Source organism: Zonotrichia albicollis, chromosome 17, assembly GCF_047830755.1.
Source record: "Zonotrichia albicollis isolate bZonAlb1 chromosome 17, bZonAlb1.hap1, whole genome shotgun sequence".
NCBI lineage: Eukaryota > Metazoa > Chordata > Aves > Passeriformes > Passerellidae > Zonotrichia > Zonotrichia albicollis.
In genome coordinates this window covers 9,013,873-9,032,221 of record NC_133835.1, presented here as the reverse complement: position 1 = coordinate 9,032,221, position 18,349 = coordinate 9,013,873, and the positions used below count along the sequence as shown (strand labels likewise).

General features: G+C 49.5%; 2 protein-coding genes across 12 annotated transcripts in view; both read right to left on the bottom strand.

Moving 5' to 3' along the window:
- Window positions 1–1,062: 1,062 nt before the first annotated feature.
- On the bottom strand, window positions 1,063–7,455 carry TNFRSF6B (TNF receptor superfamily member 6b). Of its 4 annotated transcripts, none has more exons than XM_026796020.2 (5): window positions 7,277–7,455; window positions 6,488–6,564; window positions 5,620–5,998; window positions 3,409–3,603; window positions 1,063–1,515 (listed from the first exon to the last, which is right to left on the bottom strand). In XM_026796020.2, exons 2-5 carry the CDS (start codon window positions 6,527–6,529, stop codon window positions 1,238–1,240), a joined length of 894 nt encoding a protein of 297 aa, XP_026651821.2. In that variant the 5' UTR covers window positions 6,530–6,564; window positions 7,277–7,455; the 3' UTR covers window positions 1,063–1,237. The 4 variants fall into 4 exon arrangements, with proteins under 4 accessions (XP_026651821.2, XP_074409706.1, XP_074409704.1 ...); XM_074553605.1 differs by lacking the exon at window positions 7,277–7,455 and adding an exon at window positions 7,165–7,187; XM_074553603.1 differs by lacking the exon at window positions 7,277–7,455 and adding an exon at window positions 6,987–7,155.
- Window positions 7,456–11,517: 4,062 nt separating this feature from the next.
- The window catches only part of RTEL1 (regulator of telomere elongation helicase 1), a 44,288-nt gene continuing 37,456 nt past the window's right edge, over window positions 11,518–18,349 (bottom strand). For 3 of the 8 annotated variants that reach the window (XM_026796013.2, XM_074553531.1, XM_026796012.2), the window contains exons 34-36: window positions 17,462–17,647; window positions 16,864–16,967; window positions 11,518–12,555 (exon numbers count right to left, since the gene is read on the bottom strand). In XM_026796013.2, the coding sequence (XP_026651814.2) occupies window positions 12,481–12,555; window positions 16,864–16,967; window positions 17,462–17,647 (365 nt within the window). In that variant the 3' untranslated portion in view covers window positions 11,518–12,480. The remainder of the gene's footprint in view (window positions 12,556–16,863; window positions 16,968–17,461; window positions 17,648–18,349) is intronic. The other 5 variants (XM_074553532.1, XM_074553533.1, XM_074553534.1 and 2 more) reach the window with 5 other exon arrangements.

The window sequence follows — 18,349 nt, the reverse complement described above, 5'->3', positions numbered from 1 at the left end:
ACTTCAGAGAGCTTTAAACTGGGGGAAAACATCATCTTCTGAACCACAAACTATTCCTGGCATCTGCTCCACAGGAAAAGAGCTATAAAAAGTCAAACTCATTCACAGCATAAAATGTAGCTCTGCGTCATCATTGCTACAGGCTGGAAAATGCCAGAGAGGGTCAGTCTTGTTGACTTCCCTAAGCAACATCTGTTTATAAAAACTTCCTGCAGTCAGCAGAACTGTCCCAAGCCCAGCTCACTGAGCACACAGCCAGGTTTGGGGACAGAGCTGGGGCTCAGGGGGACACAGCTGGGCTGTGAGTCACCCTGGCCACAAATCCCAGTGCAAACTGTCTGAATCCTGCTGGCACACAGCCTCACCGTGGCTCAGGGCTGGGGCTGGGTGATCACAGAATCCCAGAATGGTTTAGGTTGGAAGGGATCTCCAAGATCACCTTGTTCCAATGCCCTGCCATGGGCAGAGATGCCAACATGTGGGGAAAACAGACAATATCCAGGGTCAGATATGATGGTCTGGGTCTCCCAGCACCACCTCCAGGTGAGACTTAGGAAAGGACTTGGGTGACAGAGAGGTGTATGATAAAATAACTTCTTTGGTTTCTTTCTTTAGAAAACATCTTTCATACATGGTATAAAAACAGGTAGTTGAGAAATAAATTTCAAACTAGCTGTGCCACTGAGTTTGGGGCATCCTCCCCCTTCCTGTGCCTCAGCAGCAAACTCTCTTCTCAAACAAAAGCATGATAAAAATCACAAGCAAATCCTCCATGGGAAATACTGTTAAATGACTAAAACTCCCAACAAGCCCAAACTTACACAGTTTAAAACAAAGCCAAACCCTTTTCTACAAAGGGAACCTTGTTCTTCCCCAGAAATAATGACCTTGGATGCAGGTTTTTCTCATGATAAAATATTGACTCTTGCTGAGGGCTGGACAATCCGTGGCCAACACCTGGTGAGCTCCTAGGAGCTGCCCCAGCAGCTGGCAAGGGGGTGCTGCTGCTCACACATCCTATCCCATCCCATCCCATCCCATCCCATCCCATCCCATCCCATCCCATCCCATCCCATCCCATCCATCAGCAGTGACACAGCTGCCACAGCACGATGCCACTCCATCACTCATCTCTCATGCTGCTTTTCAAGTTATGTTTGGAAAGATGAATAAATTAATGAAGCCTCAGAAGATAAAAACCAAAACAAAGAGCACCCAAAAAGTCCAGTCCTTGCTCTCAGCGCCGCAGGAAGCGCTCACGGACTTTCTCCTCAATGGAGTGGAGCTTGACCATGCGCAGCGCATCCAGCAGCTCCTTGGTGACTTCAGAGTCCTCCTCCTTCTTGTGGGTGAGGAAAGCCCGGATTTTCTCCTGGATGGCTGCCCTGGTCCATGCTGCCTGCTTCTTTGGGGAGCGCTCCAGGATCTGCTGCAGGCGCTTCAGCTTCTTGATGGGGATGTTCTGGTACACCACAAAGTCTATCATGGCCTGGTCGCAGTCGTCATCATCTGCAGCTGGTGGGGGAAAGCAGCCCGGGGTTAAAGGGACACGGGACAGCAGGGCACAGCCCTGCCACGGCTCTCTGTGGGACATCTGCCCACAGGGCTGGTGAGTGCCCCAGGCCTGGAAGTGTTCAAGGCCAGGTTGGATCGGTGTTGGAACAACCTGCTCTAGTGGAAGGCTGAATTCCTATCAGTGATGCAACCTGCACGGGGCAGTTGGAAAACAAGATGTACAAATTCTGTAGAAAGTCAATGTACCTATTCCATGCTCCTCCCCATCAGGGAATAGAGGAAAAGCCCAGACAAATCTGATGCAATTGCCGTGATTATTTACACATTCTTTTTCCTGAGAGTTTCTCTTTTCCCCTGCAGACTTGTAACAGATTTGTCACAGGACCAGCCCTAAGCACAGCCCCAATCAGGGCACTGGGATGGGACAGATCCAGCCCCGGCTGGTGAAAGCTGCTGGAGTGCATCCAGCATCAGGAATGAAAACAGAAAGAATTTTCAAGAGGTCAAGGCCAAAGGATTACTCAATCAGGGAGAGATTAGCCCAGTTTCATGCCACTGCAGACTGGGAATGGTTTCACTGGTTTTAGTGGGGTGGATTGAGCTCCACTGCTCCGGCTCTGCCTCCCCGGCAGGCTCGGCTTGATGATGAGAAGATCCCTGTGTGCCTCCTGAAGCAATCATAACAAACTGGAATTAGAAAAGCCTCCAGCTGCCATTGCTGGGGCTTCCTCCCTCTATAAATATCTGCAAAGGGCTGATGCGGCTGCGGGGGCCGGTGCCTGACGCACGTGCTGCTGACACTGCTCTGACCCGGCCATGCCCACCCCGGGACTGCATCCCACTGCTGACGGAGATTTCCAGTCTCTGTGTCAGGATCACACTCCTGGCAGGGAGCTCATGGTGTGAGTCAGGCTTTGTAAGGAGAAATCTCCGTGCTGGTGGTGCCAGGAGAGTGTGGAAAAGTGAGAGCTGCCTGGGGCGGGGAGAAGCCTCCACGTTCCCTCACCACACAGGAAAATATTTTAGAGGCACAGGATGTCCTGAGCTGGAAGGGACCCACAAGGTTCATTGAGTCCAAGTCCTGCCTCTGCACAGACCACCCAAAACCCCTACAACACCCCTGACAGCTTTGGCTATGCCCACTTCCCTGGGGAGCCTGTTTCAGTGCCTGACCACCCTGTGGGTGGGTTTCATTAAAGCTTTTCTACCAAGCTTCATCCTGATGAAAGAATGACATTTTTCACTCCAGAAAAACCTCCCCTGGATGTGATGAGGTCCCCATTGCTTTTCAGATTTTCAGGACATGGCAATGGATAATCTCATCCAGGCTCACTTTCCCATTAAAGGTTGGACCAGATAAATTTTCCAAGTCCCTCCCACCTGAGCTCTTCCATGGCTTTATGACTGACACCACGTCTCCACTTTTACACCTGACAGGTTAAAATCCATCCCACACCAGCTCCAATAAACCTTGGGCTCTGCTCCACTCAACCTGCACAAGACCAGGCTGCCATAAAAGTTTCCAGGAAACAGGTGCAGCCAGGAAAACAGAGTGCAGGAGCTGTGCCAAGCTGTATCTCAGCTGCCAATATCCCCTGTTCCAGCACTCCCAGTTGTCCCTGGTAACATCCAGCAGGATTTCACTGTCAGCTCTTTGTTCTCACTGTGCAGTGACTGTTGCTTAAGCCCAGCACCCTGTCCTTGCTCTATGGGACTGACACTGGAAGGAGATGAAGGAAGACAGATTATTTAATCCATAATTATTACTAATTATGGATCACTCCATGCTTTTACAAGCCATTTCACCTCATTTGCATCTAACTAGGAGAAAGTCATGAGGAAGTTTGCTCTCACCCTGGCAGCATCAGTCCTGGCACTGTGCCTGTGGCTCACCTGCTCCCTGTGTGCTGTTGCCTCCCCCAGGTCTGCAGGACGTGCACAGGGTGTCGTGGTACCTGTTGCCCTTCACGTTGGTCACCTTCCCCTGCTGCTCACAGTTCTGGTGTGGCTGGCATGGGTTGGTGCTGGAGTTGGAGGAGAAGAAGCCATGGGGGCAGTCATGGCACTGGGTGTCCTCAAAGGGGGTACCTGTGCATGGGGACACAAGGGGACTGTCAGGTGACAGGCTGGCACAGGAGCAGAGGCAGCAGCTGGGGATGATGCCAGACACCATCTGAGCATGAGGGTGATGTTTTGGAAATGATCACTGCCAGCATTTCCCCTGGGAACTGTGTGTCCTCACACAGGGCAAACAGCAGTGCTGATAAATAGTCAGCAGCCCGCAGACATGAGAGGACAGCAAGAGGACATCTCACTATGAAAGGGCCACGTCCTAGGCAGGAGCCAGCAGCCAGGCTGGTGCTGAGCTGCCAGAGCAGCCCTGGCTCCCAGAGCAAGTGAAAGTAAAAGTCTGAGAGGAGGTGAAAGCTGAGCTGGCCTTGGCCGCGCTGTCGCTGCTGCCCTGGCTCCGGGCCAGCGCCTCCCGTGTGTCGCTGTGTCACAGGGCTGGTGCCACAGGGACAGGGCTGCACCGAGAGCATTCCCGCTCCCTGGGAGCAGAGGGAAGGGCTCTGGGGCAGGAGATTTCCCACTAATTTCACAAATCAAGTTACAAGCAGTTTCTATGCTGTTGCCACCGCCTTTAGGCTTTCCCACCTTTCAGATCCCTTCCAACCCAGACCACCCAAAAGGCCCAGCCATAACCCCCAACATCTGAGCCACTGTTTACAAATGGAAAATCCCAAAGAAGTTTGGCTGCCCAGGGGGATTGCACAAGGATCAAAGCCCTCATCCACCCCAAACAGCAGCAAACTCTGCCTACAGCCTCCAGGGTACCTTCCCCACCCAGTACCAGCACTGGCAGGGCCAGGGCTCTGCGCCCACACTGGACACTCAGTCCTTGCTGTGGTGTTCAGGCAGCTGAGCTGGGGGGCAATCCTCCCCACACAAGAAGCCATTTGCAAAAAATAAATAATAATAATAATAAAAAAACCCAAAAAACCAGCTTCTCTTCAAATACCCAACTCACTTGCATGGCTTCTCAGTCCTAAAGCCAACCCGCCTGGAGGTCTTCCCCCTTTGCTGTGTTACTGAATTTTGTCACGTTCTATAGAAAATTAAACCCCAAATCTCAATCATAAACATCAGCTGAAGGCAACAGATATTTTCCCTGTGGCTGGTGAGCCTGGAGCTCTTCCATGCCACACATGGAAGGACTTCAAAAGACTCCATGCTTCAAAAGCCTCCCTACTTCAAAATGTGCAGCAAGATGCTGCTGGGTTTGCTGGTGCTGCCCACCCTGGTTTGCCATCCCCTGCTGTGGTTTCCTGGTCCTCACTGGTGAGTTTACACACATTTGGAGCCATTAAAGGACCAGAGAAATCTGTACAGGGGAAACAACAGGAGAATAAATCCCCTAAAATACCTTGGGACTTAGATCACACAAGGAGATGGAGTCTCAGACTCAGGAGTCAAAACACAGCTGGTTTTGTGGATTTGTGACCTGGCTGTGTGTCCACTGTGTGTTTTCAACACAGCCTCTCCAAAGTGCTCATTGAAAAACCACAAAACCAGCCCCAGAGCTACACACATTCCTCAGCCCTGCCCTTACATCATCAGCCACCTTCTTCAGCCCAGATAATCAGCATTCCCAGCTCCTGGGCTGCCTGTGCAAGGAGCAGGGAGCTGATGAATGCTCGGGAGCAGCTTGGACCATCCAACCTGCCTGTGGCCCAGGGCCAGGGGCTGCTCCAGGCATGGCCAAGTCACAGCCTGGCTCTGCCTGCTGCGGCAGGTGAGGCAGGGAGCTGGGACTGACACATCCCATCGGAGTGCGCTGCTGGGGATTTCAAAAGATTTCAAATTGATAGCTGTGGAAAAACCCAACCAAATTCCTCCTTGGAAAAGAAGCAGGAACAGCTGGCAGGGACGGCACTGTGCCAGCAGCAGAGCTAAAAGGGAGCCGGTCAGGCTACGGGCAAGCACTGGCTGCTGCATTTGGCTGCTGCGTTTGGCTGCTGTATTTATCCTTGATTTTTATCTCCCGCGGAGATTTTGGGGCGTGACAGGCACCATGTGAGGATGAGCAGTGCCCGAGTTACTTACCCGGCCTCAGAGCCCCGGTGCCGGGCGGGCACTCGGAGTGGCGGATGCACAGCTCCATGTTGGAGTAGTAGCCCTGCTGGCACTGGCAGGCTCGGTTGTGCGTGGCATTGCACTGCTGCACCTCCACCTGCTTCTCCCCGCAGATCACGTTGCAGTAGCGGCACTTCTCCAGGTAGTTCCAGTACTGAGTGTAGTGCAAATCCGGGCAGGGCTGGCACAGAGTGGCTCTGTCCCTGGAGCAGTGCTGAGCCACGAAGGTCCCCGGCGGGCACTGCTGGCAAGTGATCCTCTCGCCCGTCGCAGCATCCTTCCACTGGTACGTGGGCTGGGCATCGCAGGCGAGCTCAGCCAGCAAAAGGAGGAGAGGGGGGAGCATCCACTACGGCAAAGACAGCGCAAAGAGCCCTGAGCTCATCCTCGGGCATAGGCGGGAGCAGCAAACGCGGTTGCTGCAGTTACAGAGCTTGTTATTGTTGTAGAGACAAGAAATTGTTCTCCCTCCCTATGCTGGTCCCAGCCCAAGCACCAGGTGCTGCCCTCCTTTGCCATGTCAGGTGACAGAGCATCCTTCCCAAACCCATTTGTGATGCATTCAGAGCCCAGTTTCCCTCGCTCAGAACTTGGAGCAGTTCCAGCACATTTCCCTGTTTCACCCCAGTCAGTTCCCCATCACTGCAGGAAGCGATACCTTTGCAACCCAAGAAGCAGAAGGAAAGTTTTCCAGACTAGCAGATACAAAGCATGCTCCCTAGGACCTTTAACACCTTTCGGAAACGCAGATGCTCAGGATAGAACGGAATGCCAGAGCTTGTTGACCCTCCCTTTCCAAAGCCCACGTGCCCAGCCTGACAAGCAGAAGATCCCTTACCTTGGACAGATGCCTCAAACTGGGCACATGGCAGGATGGCATCGCACCGAGGGCTTCCGAGTGCCGGGATCACAAACCTGGAGGGACAGAGAGGGTTCTCAGAGGCTGCCGCTGCCTGCGGCGGGGCTGCTCTCTGCAGCGGCAGGCTCAATCCGACCGGCCAGCGTAAGAACAGAGGGAGATGGGGAAGGGCCGGTAGGTAAAGGCTGATAGGGAAGGGCTGTTGGGAAAGAATGGGTTTCCTCGCCTGCTCTCTTCCCAGTCAGCCCTTCCTCCGAGGGAGATGCCGGCTCTCCCCAGCGCAGGGACGGGGCAGAGCCTTATAGCGCTGCGGGCGAGAGGCTGTGGGCATCCCCGCACCCACGCAGAGCCAGGCACGTGGGACGGAAACCACCCCCAGCCCACCGCACCGAGAGGGAGCAACAGCTGGTGGGGAAGCAGCCAAGGGCTCCCTTTCCTCCCTAATCCCATCCCATCCCTGGGGACCCGCTCCGCTCACCGCAGCTCCGCCTCGCCCCTCCGCTCCGCGCCGCTCCCCGGGCCCGCAGCGCCTTTATAGACCGGCCCCTGGGAAAGACCCCTCTTGGGGTGGGGAGGTGACAGCGCCGCTCCATCCCGCTCCCCCCCCCGGTCCGTCCCGGCCCCGAGCCCTTCCCGGTTCCCCGCGGCGGCGGTACCGGCTCCGCCTTCGCTTCCCGGTTCCCTCCCTCACCCGAGAGCCGCTTTCGCTCTCGTTTCTGCACTTGCCTCTAAAAGTGAGGCTTTCAGAGCAATGAAGTTCGTGTGTACCTGTGTGGAGGAAGGAGGGGAGCGGCATTCGCACAGTTGTTCAAACCTCTTGAAGTTTTACAGGGGTTGGTGAGAACTCGTTTTCTGGCAAGGGGAAAGGCAGGGAAATTCCCCTGTGAACGTTCTGTTCCCCGGCTGGAAGCGCCAAAGAACTTCCCAGTAAGAGCAGCTGCCTCCCCCTGGGTGTTCGCCCCGTCAAAGGCAGCCCCGAGGGGCCGCTTCTGGCTCCGGTTCCGGGCACTGAAACCGGCGCTGTGGGAAGCATCGCTCGGCTCTGCCCGGGCTCCGGGACCAGACCCCATCCCGCTCCTCCTGCGGGGGCACCCACCCCAAAACAGCCCCGATCGCCCGTGCTTGGGCACTGCATTCCTAAAGCCGGCTCCGAGCTTCAAACCTCTCCTTTCAGGAGCGCCTAGGGTGACAACGCCTCCCGCTGTAACACCAAACACGGGCACCTTTTGTGGCACAACATCCCGCAGCTGAGGAGGTCAGCATTTAAATCCCTTACAGGCGACTGGGCCCCAAGTCTTGGAGCCCAAGGATTCAAATGAAAACTGAATTCAGCCTTGCAGGTACAGCCTTGGCAGAACATGTGTCTGCTTCAAGACATGAGACTCCTGCACTTTGCCTGCTCTGTCTTGCCAGATTCCTTCTGAACAGACATTGCTGAACAGTGAAAACCAGAGCAAATGCTCAAAAAGCAAATGCAAGTCTCTGCAAGGATGAGGGAACCACAGTGAGGACCTGAGAGGGTATAGAGGTTTTTCTCCTCAGGAGCCAGCAGCCAGCTCCTCCTGCAGATCACTGCAGAGAATGAACAATTCTGCATCTGCCTTCTGCCTCTCTCACCCAGCTCTCAGCCACTGGGGCTGCAGATGGAGAATCTCATGGGCTTTACTCTGTAGACTCTTAAAGTTCAGACCTACAGGAGCTAAACACATGATTCACCAAGAAAATCAAATCCACTTCTCCACCACCCAGAAAGAGAAGGAAACCGCAATGGTCAAAAAGAATCCAAAGCTCCTTCCAGTAGGGTCAGTTTCTACCCACCTTGGTTAAAGAAAATCCTCTGACTCCAACAGGAGCCAAGGGAGGGTCAGTGCCACAATCCAGCAGCAGGGTCTGGGCTGTGTTTATTTGCACTTTACACAGAACAGGCGATGGGTTGATTTACACAGGCCGCTGTGAAGTGGTTTTTTGTTTTACTGCTTGTTTATCTGGATCCCCTGTAGCTGTCCAAAGTAATCCTGACGGTTTGTAACTCATTTTGACATAATCCCTGAGCCAAGGACTGCCGGGATTTCGCTTTGTCAGTGTGCATCAGCTCAGTAATTAAACAGCTAATCTCCCAGCCCTGCCCCAGCCCTGAGGCACAGCCCCTGGATGTTTTTTTTGGGTGAAACCACTAGACTGGATCCAATAGAGAGCCCTGCTCTGGGCCCACCCAGCTGGGGAGTTTCAGTGGGATCCCTCTGCCTGAGGCTTGACCACCCAGGAGCCGCAGAGCGTTTCCTCCTCCACAGACAGAAACACAATTTCAGTTTTCTGCGGATTTCACACGGAACCCACAAGGTGTATGGAACAATAGCAGGTAGTTACATCCTGAATGGCATTGCTGGCCGTCCCTGTGTCCCAGCCATGCCCTGCTGGGATGGACACAATGCACCGGGAAACTCCGAGCTCCTCGCTGCACTGCAATGCCTCATCAACAATTATTTTTGTTGTAAATTGGATAATGACAAAAATGTGTCAGATGGATGCTCCTAGAGAGGAAAACACCACATTAATGGGACAGAAAGGGCTTCCCCAGACAACTTCCCCACACTCCAACAGTCTGGTGGAGCAATGACCTTTGATTAATCTTTTTCTGTTCTTCTGTTGGTCCAACAAACCTACCAGAATGGGTTTATGGGTCACTGCCTGATATCAGAAAGCAGCAACACAACTCACTACTGACTCTGACCAGTGGAGGTAGCATGGAAATGGAATTCAGCATCCTATTGCCATGGCTCTTCCTTCACTTCTCCATACAGGGCATCGTTTCACACTCCAGGCCATCCAGCAGCAGCACCTTCTGAAACTACTCTTGCAAAATAAAGTTTCTTGTTATACTCAGAGAAAATTCTGTTAATCAAAGAAATCCCTTGCCCCCTCAGTAACCACTTTGCCAGCCAGAGACAGGGCTCATCTATTTCCTGATGAAACATTTTGCTTTGCTGATTTTGATCTCTTTTGTGAGTCCTCTCAGTTTTTTGGCGGGAGAAGAAACCAGCAGGAAAGGTTTGTTCAATGACACACTACAATGTTCCAGGTCTAGTCATAGCACTGCAAGGCAAGGGCAATCACAAAGTTAGTATCTACTTCCTTCATGATCTGTAAGCCATGTGTCATTTGCTTCTGAAAATCAGCAAGGAGTGTCCAGGATAGGTTTTTGTCCCCCCAACCAATAAATTATTTGCATAAATTCCAATAAGCACCTAAAGCAATACAGATTTTTCTGAAACAGTTTTCTCGCTTTCTGTTCTTTATAATTAATTAACTGCCCCTGTCTTTCCTTTCTGTAAATTCAACAAATTCATTTCCAGATGACAGAACAGTCCTGACTGCTGGGGACACTCTTCTTCAAGGTCTCATGGGATCACAGCAGGGTTTGGGTTGAGAGGGACCCAAAGCTCATCCAGTTCTCCCATCTCCAGGACCCATTAGCATCCATCTGTCCTGCCCCAGCCATCAACAGCAGGGATTGATTCCCAGATCCACTGCAGTGCAATTCCCAGTGCACCAGAAACCAGCAGCAAACCCAAACCCACCCCAAACCAAAGCACTGGGACACTGGTGGGACACTGGAGTGTTTCAGAGCTTGTCTGGAGGGCTCAGCTGGTCAAGGGCAGTGACTGCAAAGCTCTTCAGCAATGCAATCCCTCTGCTGAAGGGTAAGAGATGAAGAAATGGAGTTCCCTGACCAAAGGAATGGACTGTCCTGGGTGACGGGGGAGAAAAACCCTCAGCAAGCTTTCCCCTCTGTGTAAGAAAGACAAGGAGCTATTGGAGAGGATCCAGCAGGGGCCACGGAGATGATGAAGGGCCTGGAGCATCTCTGATGAGGAGACACAGCTGGGCCTGGTTAGTCTGGAGAAGGCTCAGAGGGGATCTCATCAGTGCACATAAAAACTCCAAGGGGTGCCAGACTCTTTTTATGGTGCCCAGCAAGAAGGAGCAACAGCCATACACTAAAACTCAGGAATTTTCACCTCAACATGGAGCTTTCCATGGAGGTGGCAGAGCACTGGAACAGCTGCTCAGGGAGGGTGTGTGGAGTCTCCTTCTCTGGATGTTCCAAACCCACCTGGATGCATCCTCTTGTCCCCTGCTCCAGGTGGGCCGGACTGGGTGATCCCCAGATGTCCCTCCCAACCCCAACCATTCTGTGAATCTCTGGAAGGCTCTGAGATGTTCTCAGCATTGCTCCTCTGCCCTGTCTCAGAACAGAGCATCCCCAGGCTGGAGCAGTCTTCAGACCAGAAAAAGGCACAGCTTTAAAACTACTTTAGCTGACAGGGGGGAAAAGCAGCATCATCATATTTGTCCCTGCCAACCCCTATCCAAGTGTGGGGGGTGATTCAGCCCCACAACACCTCTCAAGCATTTCCTTCTCTCTTGCTGGGTCTGGCAGCATTTTGGCAGCTCAGGGCAGACAATTCCTGAGCATGCTCAGGGCTGGGCTGTGGTTTCCCTCCAGCGGCACCAGCAGGCAGCTGCAGCTCCCTGGGACAGACATGCAGGCACCGAGCTACCCCCAAAAAATGACATTTTACTGCTCACTGCCCCCAGCCTCACTCCAAATATTCTTCTGTTCATTTCTAATCACACCTGTATTTATAGAACACTTTGAGACATCCGGGACTTTATCTGATTTATTTATTCCTGTTTTGCTGCACTGAATACATACATGACTAGAAGGCAATATTCATCCACAAAGTTAAACAAGACACAATATGATAGCCCAGAGCTACCTCAATTCCTGCCAAAGCCTTTGTTAATTGTCAATGAAGTACAAAAGTTTCCATTTCACTGCCAGCAACTCTGAGATTTGAAGAGACACTGGGTTTGAATTATATAACCAGGAGAAATTGCAAATTCTGTAAAAATGCAGCTCACATTTCCATTTTATTAAGAATAACATTTTATTAACATAAAATTTTCCAAATGCCATTGATGTGAAAAATATCTAGAGTACAACCTTTCCACTTGCTCCTACCAGGGCCATTAGGACTCAATAGCCAATGTATTTATAGCTAGTGTTTTGTTTTTTTTTTTAATTCCTGTTTTTTTAATCTAAACAAATAAAATTTAGACAAAATGGTTTTATTTTACAGTCTAATCAACAGCAGCTACAGAAGATTTAAAATTGATACAATTTCTTAGGTTAACCACTTATATCCACTACTCACAGAGAGTGGAAATACTAAAGAATATTTTTAACCCATCTAACCTGATTAATTTAAAAGTTTTAAAATATTTATATCATTCTTCTTTTTGGAAAGCAAATCAGGTAACACAGGCACAGGAAATACCAGCACTGAGTGAAGAATAAAGCCTCCTTAGAAGCATATTCCAAAAATTCCCACCATGGATGATGGAATCAGGCTTTGGGACACACAACAGGTGAGAAGGAGCTTCTGCTCACCAACCACCAGTGGAATTTGTCTGTGAAAAATGATCCTTTCAGTATCTTCTGCTACTGGAGGCAATGGCTGCTGCCAAAGCCAAGGAGCGAATGTGAATCACCTCTTCCAGGAACACCAGTGGGGTAGGGATGGGTAGCCTGGCACCCTCAGCCAGCTCAGTTCCATTGTAGGAGCATTCCTGGGGTATTTCCATGATCTGGTATTACCTGAAGGGGCCATAAAATGACAGCAGCCTCCAGGATATAAAATTTCAGCCTAAGAGTGGCCACAGGAGAATAAAATAAGTAAAAAATTAACTTTCTTAGCTCTAACAGAGGACAATGCTTTGCTTTGTCTCCTGCAGTGAGACCTTTCAGAACTGACCACCTTTGCTGGAAAATGCTCAGCTCAAAATGCAGAGCCAAGGATCACAGGGGTTTAAAGGAGCCTCCATCCTGCTCCTGCTCAGCAAGAGCCAGAGCACAGCCACTGCCTTCTGCAGGCACCAAGGGCCTCCTGCCCCTTCTGGGGGTGCCATCAGGACCAGAAGAACACTTGGGTCAATCGCTGCCTCTTCACATCACTGCGGCACTTGGGGCACTTCTTCACCACCTGCAGAAACCAACAGACAAAACACACAGGGAATGGATTTATTGTGGAGGAAATGCCACAGATGGAGGGACTTTTCACGTGGGCAAATAGTGGTAAGGGGCAACGGTTTTTAAACTGAAAGAGGGAAGCATTAAATTTTAGGAAGAAATTCTGTACTCAGAGGGGCTGAGAGGCCCTGGCACAGCTTTCCCAGAGAATCTGAGAATGCCCCAGCCCTGGAAGTGTTCAGGGCCAGGTTGGATGGGGCTTCGGGCAGCCTGGTCTAAGGAAGGTGTCCCTGCCCATGGCAAATCAGCTTTAATGTCCCTTCCAACTCAAACCACTCTGATATTAAATATCTCCACCACATTTTGGCCAATATGAACTACAAGCCACAGCAGCCATTTGTCAGTCCCTGAGCTGGTGTCTGCTGTTTGCAACCTCCCTGTTGCCACAGAGTGAATTATTTCCTTGGTAGTAATAAAAAGGAGAGGAGGCTTTGTGGCACCATGCAAAGTGGCACCAGAATTTACAGCGCTTGCCCCAGCTATGACACATCTGGGGGACTGAAATACAGGAATAAGGAAATGTGGGGCTGCAAGAGCTTGCACCTGTGGGCAAAATCCTGTCAACTGCCTGAGTTCCCTGAATTCCTGCTTCCTCTTGCACAGATGACAAGGAAATGTCTCCCTGACATACCTGGACATGGATGACACACATGGACATTGCCAAGAGTTTTGTAGGGGAACCAAGCACATTTATTTCTTCATAGCACCCCACACCTTCCTCATTAGCAGCATGAGACATGAAGACACATGAGGTATTATTTCTTCACTCAGGTTTCAGTTTGCTTCTTCACTAATCATAAATTTTAAAGTAATTTGACTTGCAGATGAATCCAAACTGCTCTTCTCATAGCTTGCAAATTACTGGTAGAACCGAACTGGTCTCTTTATTTCAAAAGGGAGATAGCAAATTGGTTTTCTTTTAAAAAAATTTTTTTGGGAGAAGATTGCCAGCTCAGGAGGCCTAAAAAGATGGGCAGCTACATCAGTGGCACTGCACAGTCTTCCCTGAAGTGTGGAAATTCCTCATTAGAACCACAGAGTGGGTTGGGCTGAAAGGGACATTAAAGCTCATCCAGTTCCAAACCCTCACCATGGGCAGGGACACCTTCCACTCAATCAGGCTGGACCCAAGCCCTGTCCAGCCTGGCCTTGGACACTTCCAGGGATCCAGGGGCAGCCACAGCTTCTCTGGGCACCCTGTGCCAGGGCCTCACAGGGAAGAATTTCTTGCCAATATCCCATCTAACCTTTGGCACTGGGGAGCCATTGCAAGAAAAGGTGCAGACTGCAGAGCAGGCTCAGGCAGTAGGATTTTGGTTCTGGTGACATTAACTGAAATATCAAAAATTGAAGGGCAGAGGAAAGGTCATTTTATCTCCCAACAGCCAGTGCTTTACCAAAGGCAATTTTAAGTGTAACATTTAATTGTGAAACCTTTGATTATTTCCCCATATTACAGATAGTCCAAATGAAAATAACTCAGTCTTCTTGGAAGACCCACATGAATAAATGCATTTAAACACCTGGAAGCAGCAACAGAGCCTCTGGAGGGGAAAACCACACAAGCACATCCTGGTCCAGGCTCTGCAAGGCTTCCCCTAACACACTGAATCACCCAACATGCTCCAGCACTAAACCCCCTAATCCCCCTCGAGCTGCAGGGAATTCCATCTGCTCTGGAAAAGCACCTCCAAAAGCTTCTAAAAGCTTACAAAGTTATTCACCACCTCTCCCCACCAGTGTTTTGCTAAAGTAACAGATTGGACAAGATGAAAATTTGCAAACCCCGCATTGTGAATGATGCTCTGAGTCACTTCCTCGGTGGGACAATATGCACCAAAGGGCTTTGGAGCAGAAAAAACAGTGAGTAAGTTATTAGGAAAGAAAAACAGGAGCTCTAAATGCTGTCCTGTCAGAGTGACAAAGCTCAGTCCCATCTGATGAGAGCTCAGAGCTGGGACATGGTTGCTCATTTCCTGCTGGTAAGGGTACCCCTGTCCCAAACACACAGATGGGGTTGACTGTCCAGCCCCACTGGGCAAGAGTGGGGATGGATGTGGTGGGACACGGCTCCTCTGGGATTGCTTTCAGGGAAAACAGGATCAGCTTCCTGTTTGCAATGCTGTGTTTGCCTCTCAGCTGCATGACCAGCACAGCTCTGCCCCATCACTGGAGAGGCATCTCTGCATCAGCACAAGTCACATCCTAAACTACAAGGGGAGAAGGGAGGTTTGGACAACAGCAGGAATTTCCCCATGGAAAGGGAAGTAAACACTGGAACAGGCTGCCCAGGGGAGTGGTGGAGTCACCATCCCTGGAGTGTTCAAAAACCACGTGGCTATGGCACCTCAGGATGTGGTTTAAGGTGAACACACTGGTGGTGCTGGGCTGATGGTCTTTAAGGTCTTTTCCAACATAAATGATTCTATGACTGTATTTGATTTTTCATTAACCAAACAACACCTGAATCACATCATGAGCCACTTAACACTCCTGTACACAGAGAACATTAATCACTACAGGTGTGTCAGTAAGTAAGATTAATCAGGTTAAGTGGCAGATATAAAAATAATCAATAATAAGATTATTCAGTAAGTAGCAAATATGGAAATCATTATTAGCAAATGACCCATGACTCATTTCCTCAAACATGGAAATGGGATGCATGGGATATCTAAATAGAAGAGAAAGAACACTCCAGTTGGAAGGGACCTACAGTGCTCCTACAGTCCAAGTGCCTGACCTCTTTAAGGGCTGTACAGAAGTTATGGCACTGTAATATTAAAGAGCATTGGGGCCTCTCTAGGAAGCCTCTTCCAGTGTTTGACCAACCTCTTGGAATAGAAATGTCTCCTGATATCCAGTCTGAACCTCACTGAGAAAAGCTTTGGACAGCTCCAATGAATCCTGACATTAAATCCCAGGGAGAAGAGCTCAGCACCTCCCTGTGTCCCCTCCTCAGGAGGGGCTTTAGACAAGGACCTGGAGTGACAGGACAAGGGGGAGAAGCCTTAAAAGAGAGCAGGGTTAGAGGGGATATTGGGAAGAAACTCTTCCCTGTGAGGGTGGTGAGGTGCTGGCACAGAAGCTGTGGCCGCCCCTGGATCCCTGGAAGTGTTCAAGGCCAGGCTGGAGGGGGCTTTGACCAACCTGGGACAGTGGCAGGGTCCCTGCTCATTGCAGGGGGCTGGAATGAGATGAATTTAACCTCCCTTCCAATCCTGATCTTGTGCTTATTCCATACTCCTCTTGGACCAACTCTGTCTTGGCTGCTATATTTTATTTGGATGTCAGTCCAATGTTTTCTATGCTCACCTTACAATTCAATGTCTTCTCAAGAAAAATATCTTTCTCTGGAACTTGGAATAACAGATGATTTTGTACTTGCTTATAGATTGACAAGCTGAAGAAGTTTCTTTTCCTTCTGTACTGTTTTTGGATATTCCTGAGCTCCACTGATCAGCAGCTTTCTCATCACATATGAATGTTTAGAAACCCCTAAACTCTTGCATTATTCTGGTTTGGAAAGTCTTTTAACATCTGGCTGCTGAATTAAATGCTGGTAAGATGCTCCCAAACCCAGGCACCCTGGGACCAGCTACATCTTACCTAAAGAATTTCAATTTACTCAGCTGGGAAAACCAAGAGACTGGAGGTATTTGAGCAGGAATTCAGAATCACAGATTCACAGAATTGTTTGGCTGGGAAAGACCCAAAAGGTCACAGAGTCCAATGGTTGACCCAGCACTACCAAGTTTATCTCTTAACTATGCCACTAAGTACCACATCTACATATCACAAATCCGTCCAAGAATGGTGACTCAGCCACTTTCCTGGGCAGCCTGTTCCTTGTTTGCCTCATTCTCATAACAGAGCTTTACAATAGGATTTTGATGGGGAAAATTATGAAACTGAGAAAAAAAAATAAATAAAATAAACATTAAAATATTAAATAAAAAAATGAAGTGTTTTTAAAGTTGACTCCACAACTTGTTGCCTTTGTAATTTTAGACCAGAAAACATGTGGAGGCAGCTCGGAAAGATGCCAAAGTGTAAAAACCCAGCTTAGGGCAGAGATCTGCCTCCAATCATAGTACAAACCATGGGAAACAATGGATCAAGTGGTAAATCTTCCATTGGCATTTGGGTGCTCTTCCTGGAAACAGAAGAATTCTGATTCCAGGTTTGTTCACATCATTCTCCTGAAAAGCAAAAAATTCCCCGGCAGTTTTGGGAAAACCAAACCAATAAACAGGAGAACCTTTAAGAACTGCTTCCAGCACGTTTTGCAGCAAGTGAAGTCACAAAATGGGCATTTAAAAGGCACATCATCCTCGGATTTGCAGTTAGAGCAGTGGAATCTTCCTAGAACAGAGGGGAGGGTGAGGAGAGAGAGAGAGAGGGAGGAAATGACTAAATTCCTGTAATCACCTGAGAAATTCTCATGTATCCACACTTCCAGTGCAGTCCAGAAAACAATGACCATGAGTGCAATGAACTACCTCAAATAATGTGTCCTGCCACATTATTTCTTTCAAGTGACCTCACAGTCTCTTGATGCCTCAGATCCCAGTAGGAACTCGGGTTACATCCTTCCTTTACAAGGAAGTTGTCAAGAAAAAAATCCCTAAAGTTCTCAGGAAACTACTAAAGCATTGTGATGAAGACAATGAAGAACTTTGAGAGCACATGCAAGGCACAGAAAGTACAGATTCTCCTCAGCAAACCACACCAATCACACTGCACCTGAGCAAATACAGGCAGGAATCAGTGGTTTCATACACATCAGTCTCATTTCTGTAATTTATCTTTATTCCCAGAAATCAGAAAATTACATCCCAACTCTCTCCTGTACCTACCACACTCTGGTTCCATCTCTAGAGGAAAGATGGGCACAACTCCAGAGTCTGTGGGTGCTCTCACAATATTGGTTTCTTTGGACACTTCAGCCTTTGGCAACTCAAGTTCACTTTTCTGGCTGAAGCAGAAGGAGGAAATCTTACTCTGAATTTTTTCTGGTGCCCCACTCTTAGAAGGGGCTGCATCTGGGGAGAAAAAGAGAAAACCAGTGTATGAACCTGTATCATGGAAAACAAAGTCAGCAATAAATTCACTCTGTTGTCATTGTATAAGAAGAAAAAAACTAGTTATTTAAATTTGGTTATGCCATAGTGCTTGGCAACAGATGTTTTTGATAGATACTAACCCATGCAATATTACTGAAAGAGACTCTTTATATTGAAATAGTTCCATGGCACTTCTTCCTACAGAATGGGCCTTGATCCACTCCTGCTCCCATCCCACTTAGATGTAAAAATTCTGCCTTCACCCTTAACACACTTCACAGTTTAAACATGGCAGAACTACAACTAGTTTCTTTCTTATTCCCTTGCACTTCTCCATCTCATGTTATCTTTTATCTTACTCCTGTTTGAGTGTGGTTTTCTTAACCCAGTGCAGAGATAACCAGTGACTGATTCTCCTTGACAGATCTCAGGCAGGGAGGCCCTAGCCCAGGAGAGGGACTTTTCACAGGGGTGGGGAGTGATAGGACAAGGGCAAATGGCCTTAAACTAAAGGAGAGCAGGTTTAGATTAGAGATTGGGGGGAAATTCCTCCTTGTGAGGGTGCTGAGGTCCTGGAACGGGGTGCCCACAGAAGCTGTGGCTGCTCCATCCCTGGAAGTGTTCAAGGCCAGGTTGGACAGGGCTCAGAGCAACCTGGTCTATGGAAGGTGTCCCTGCCCA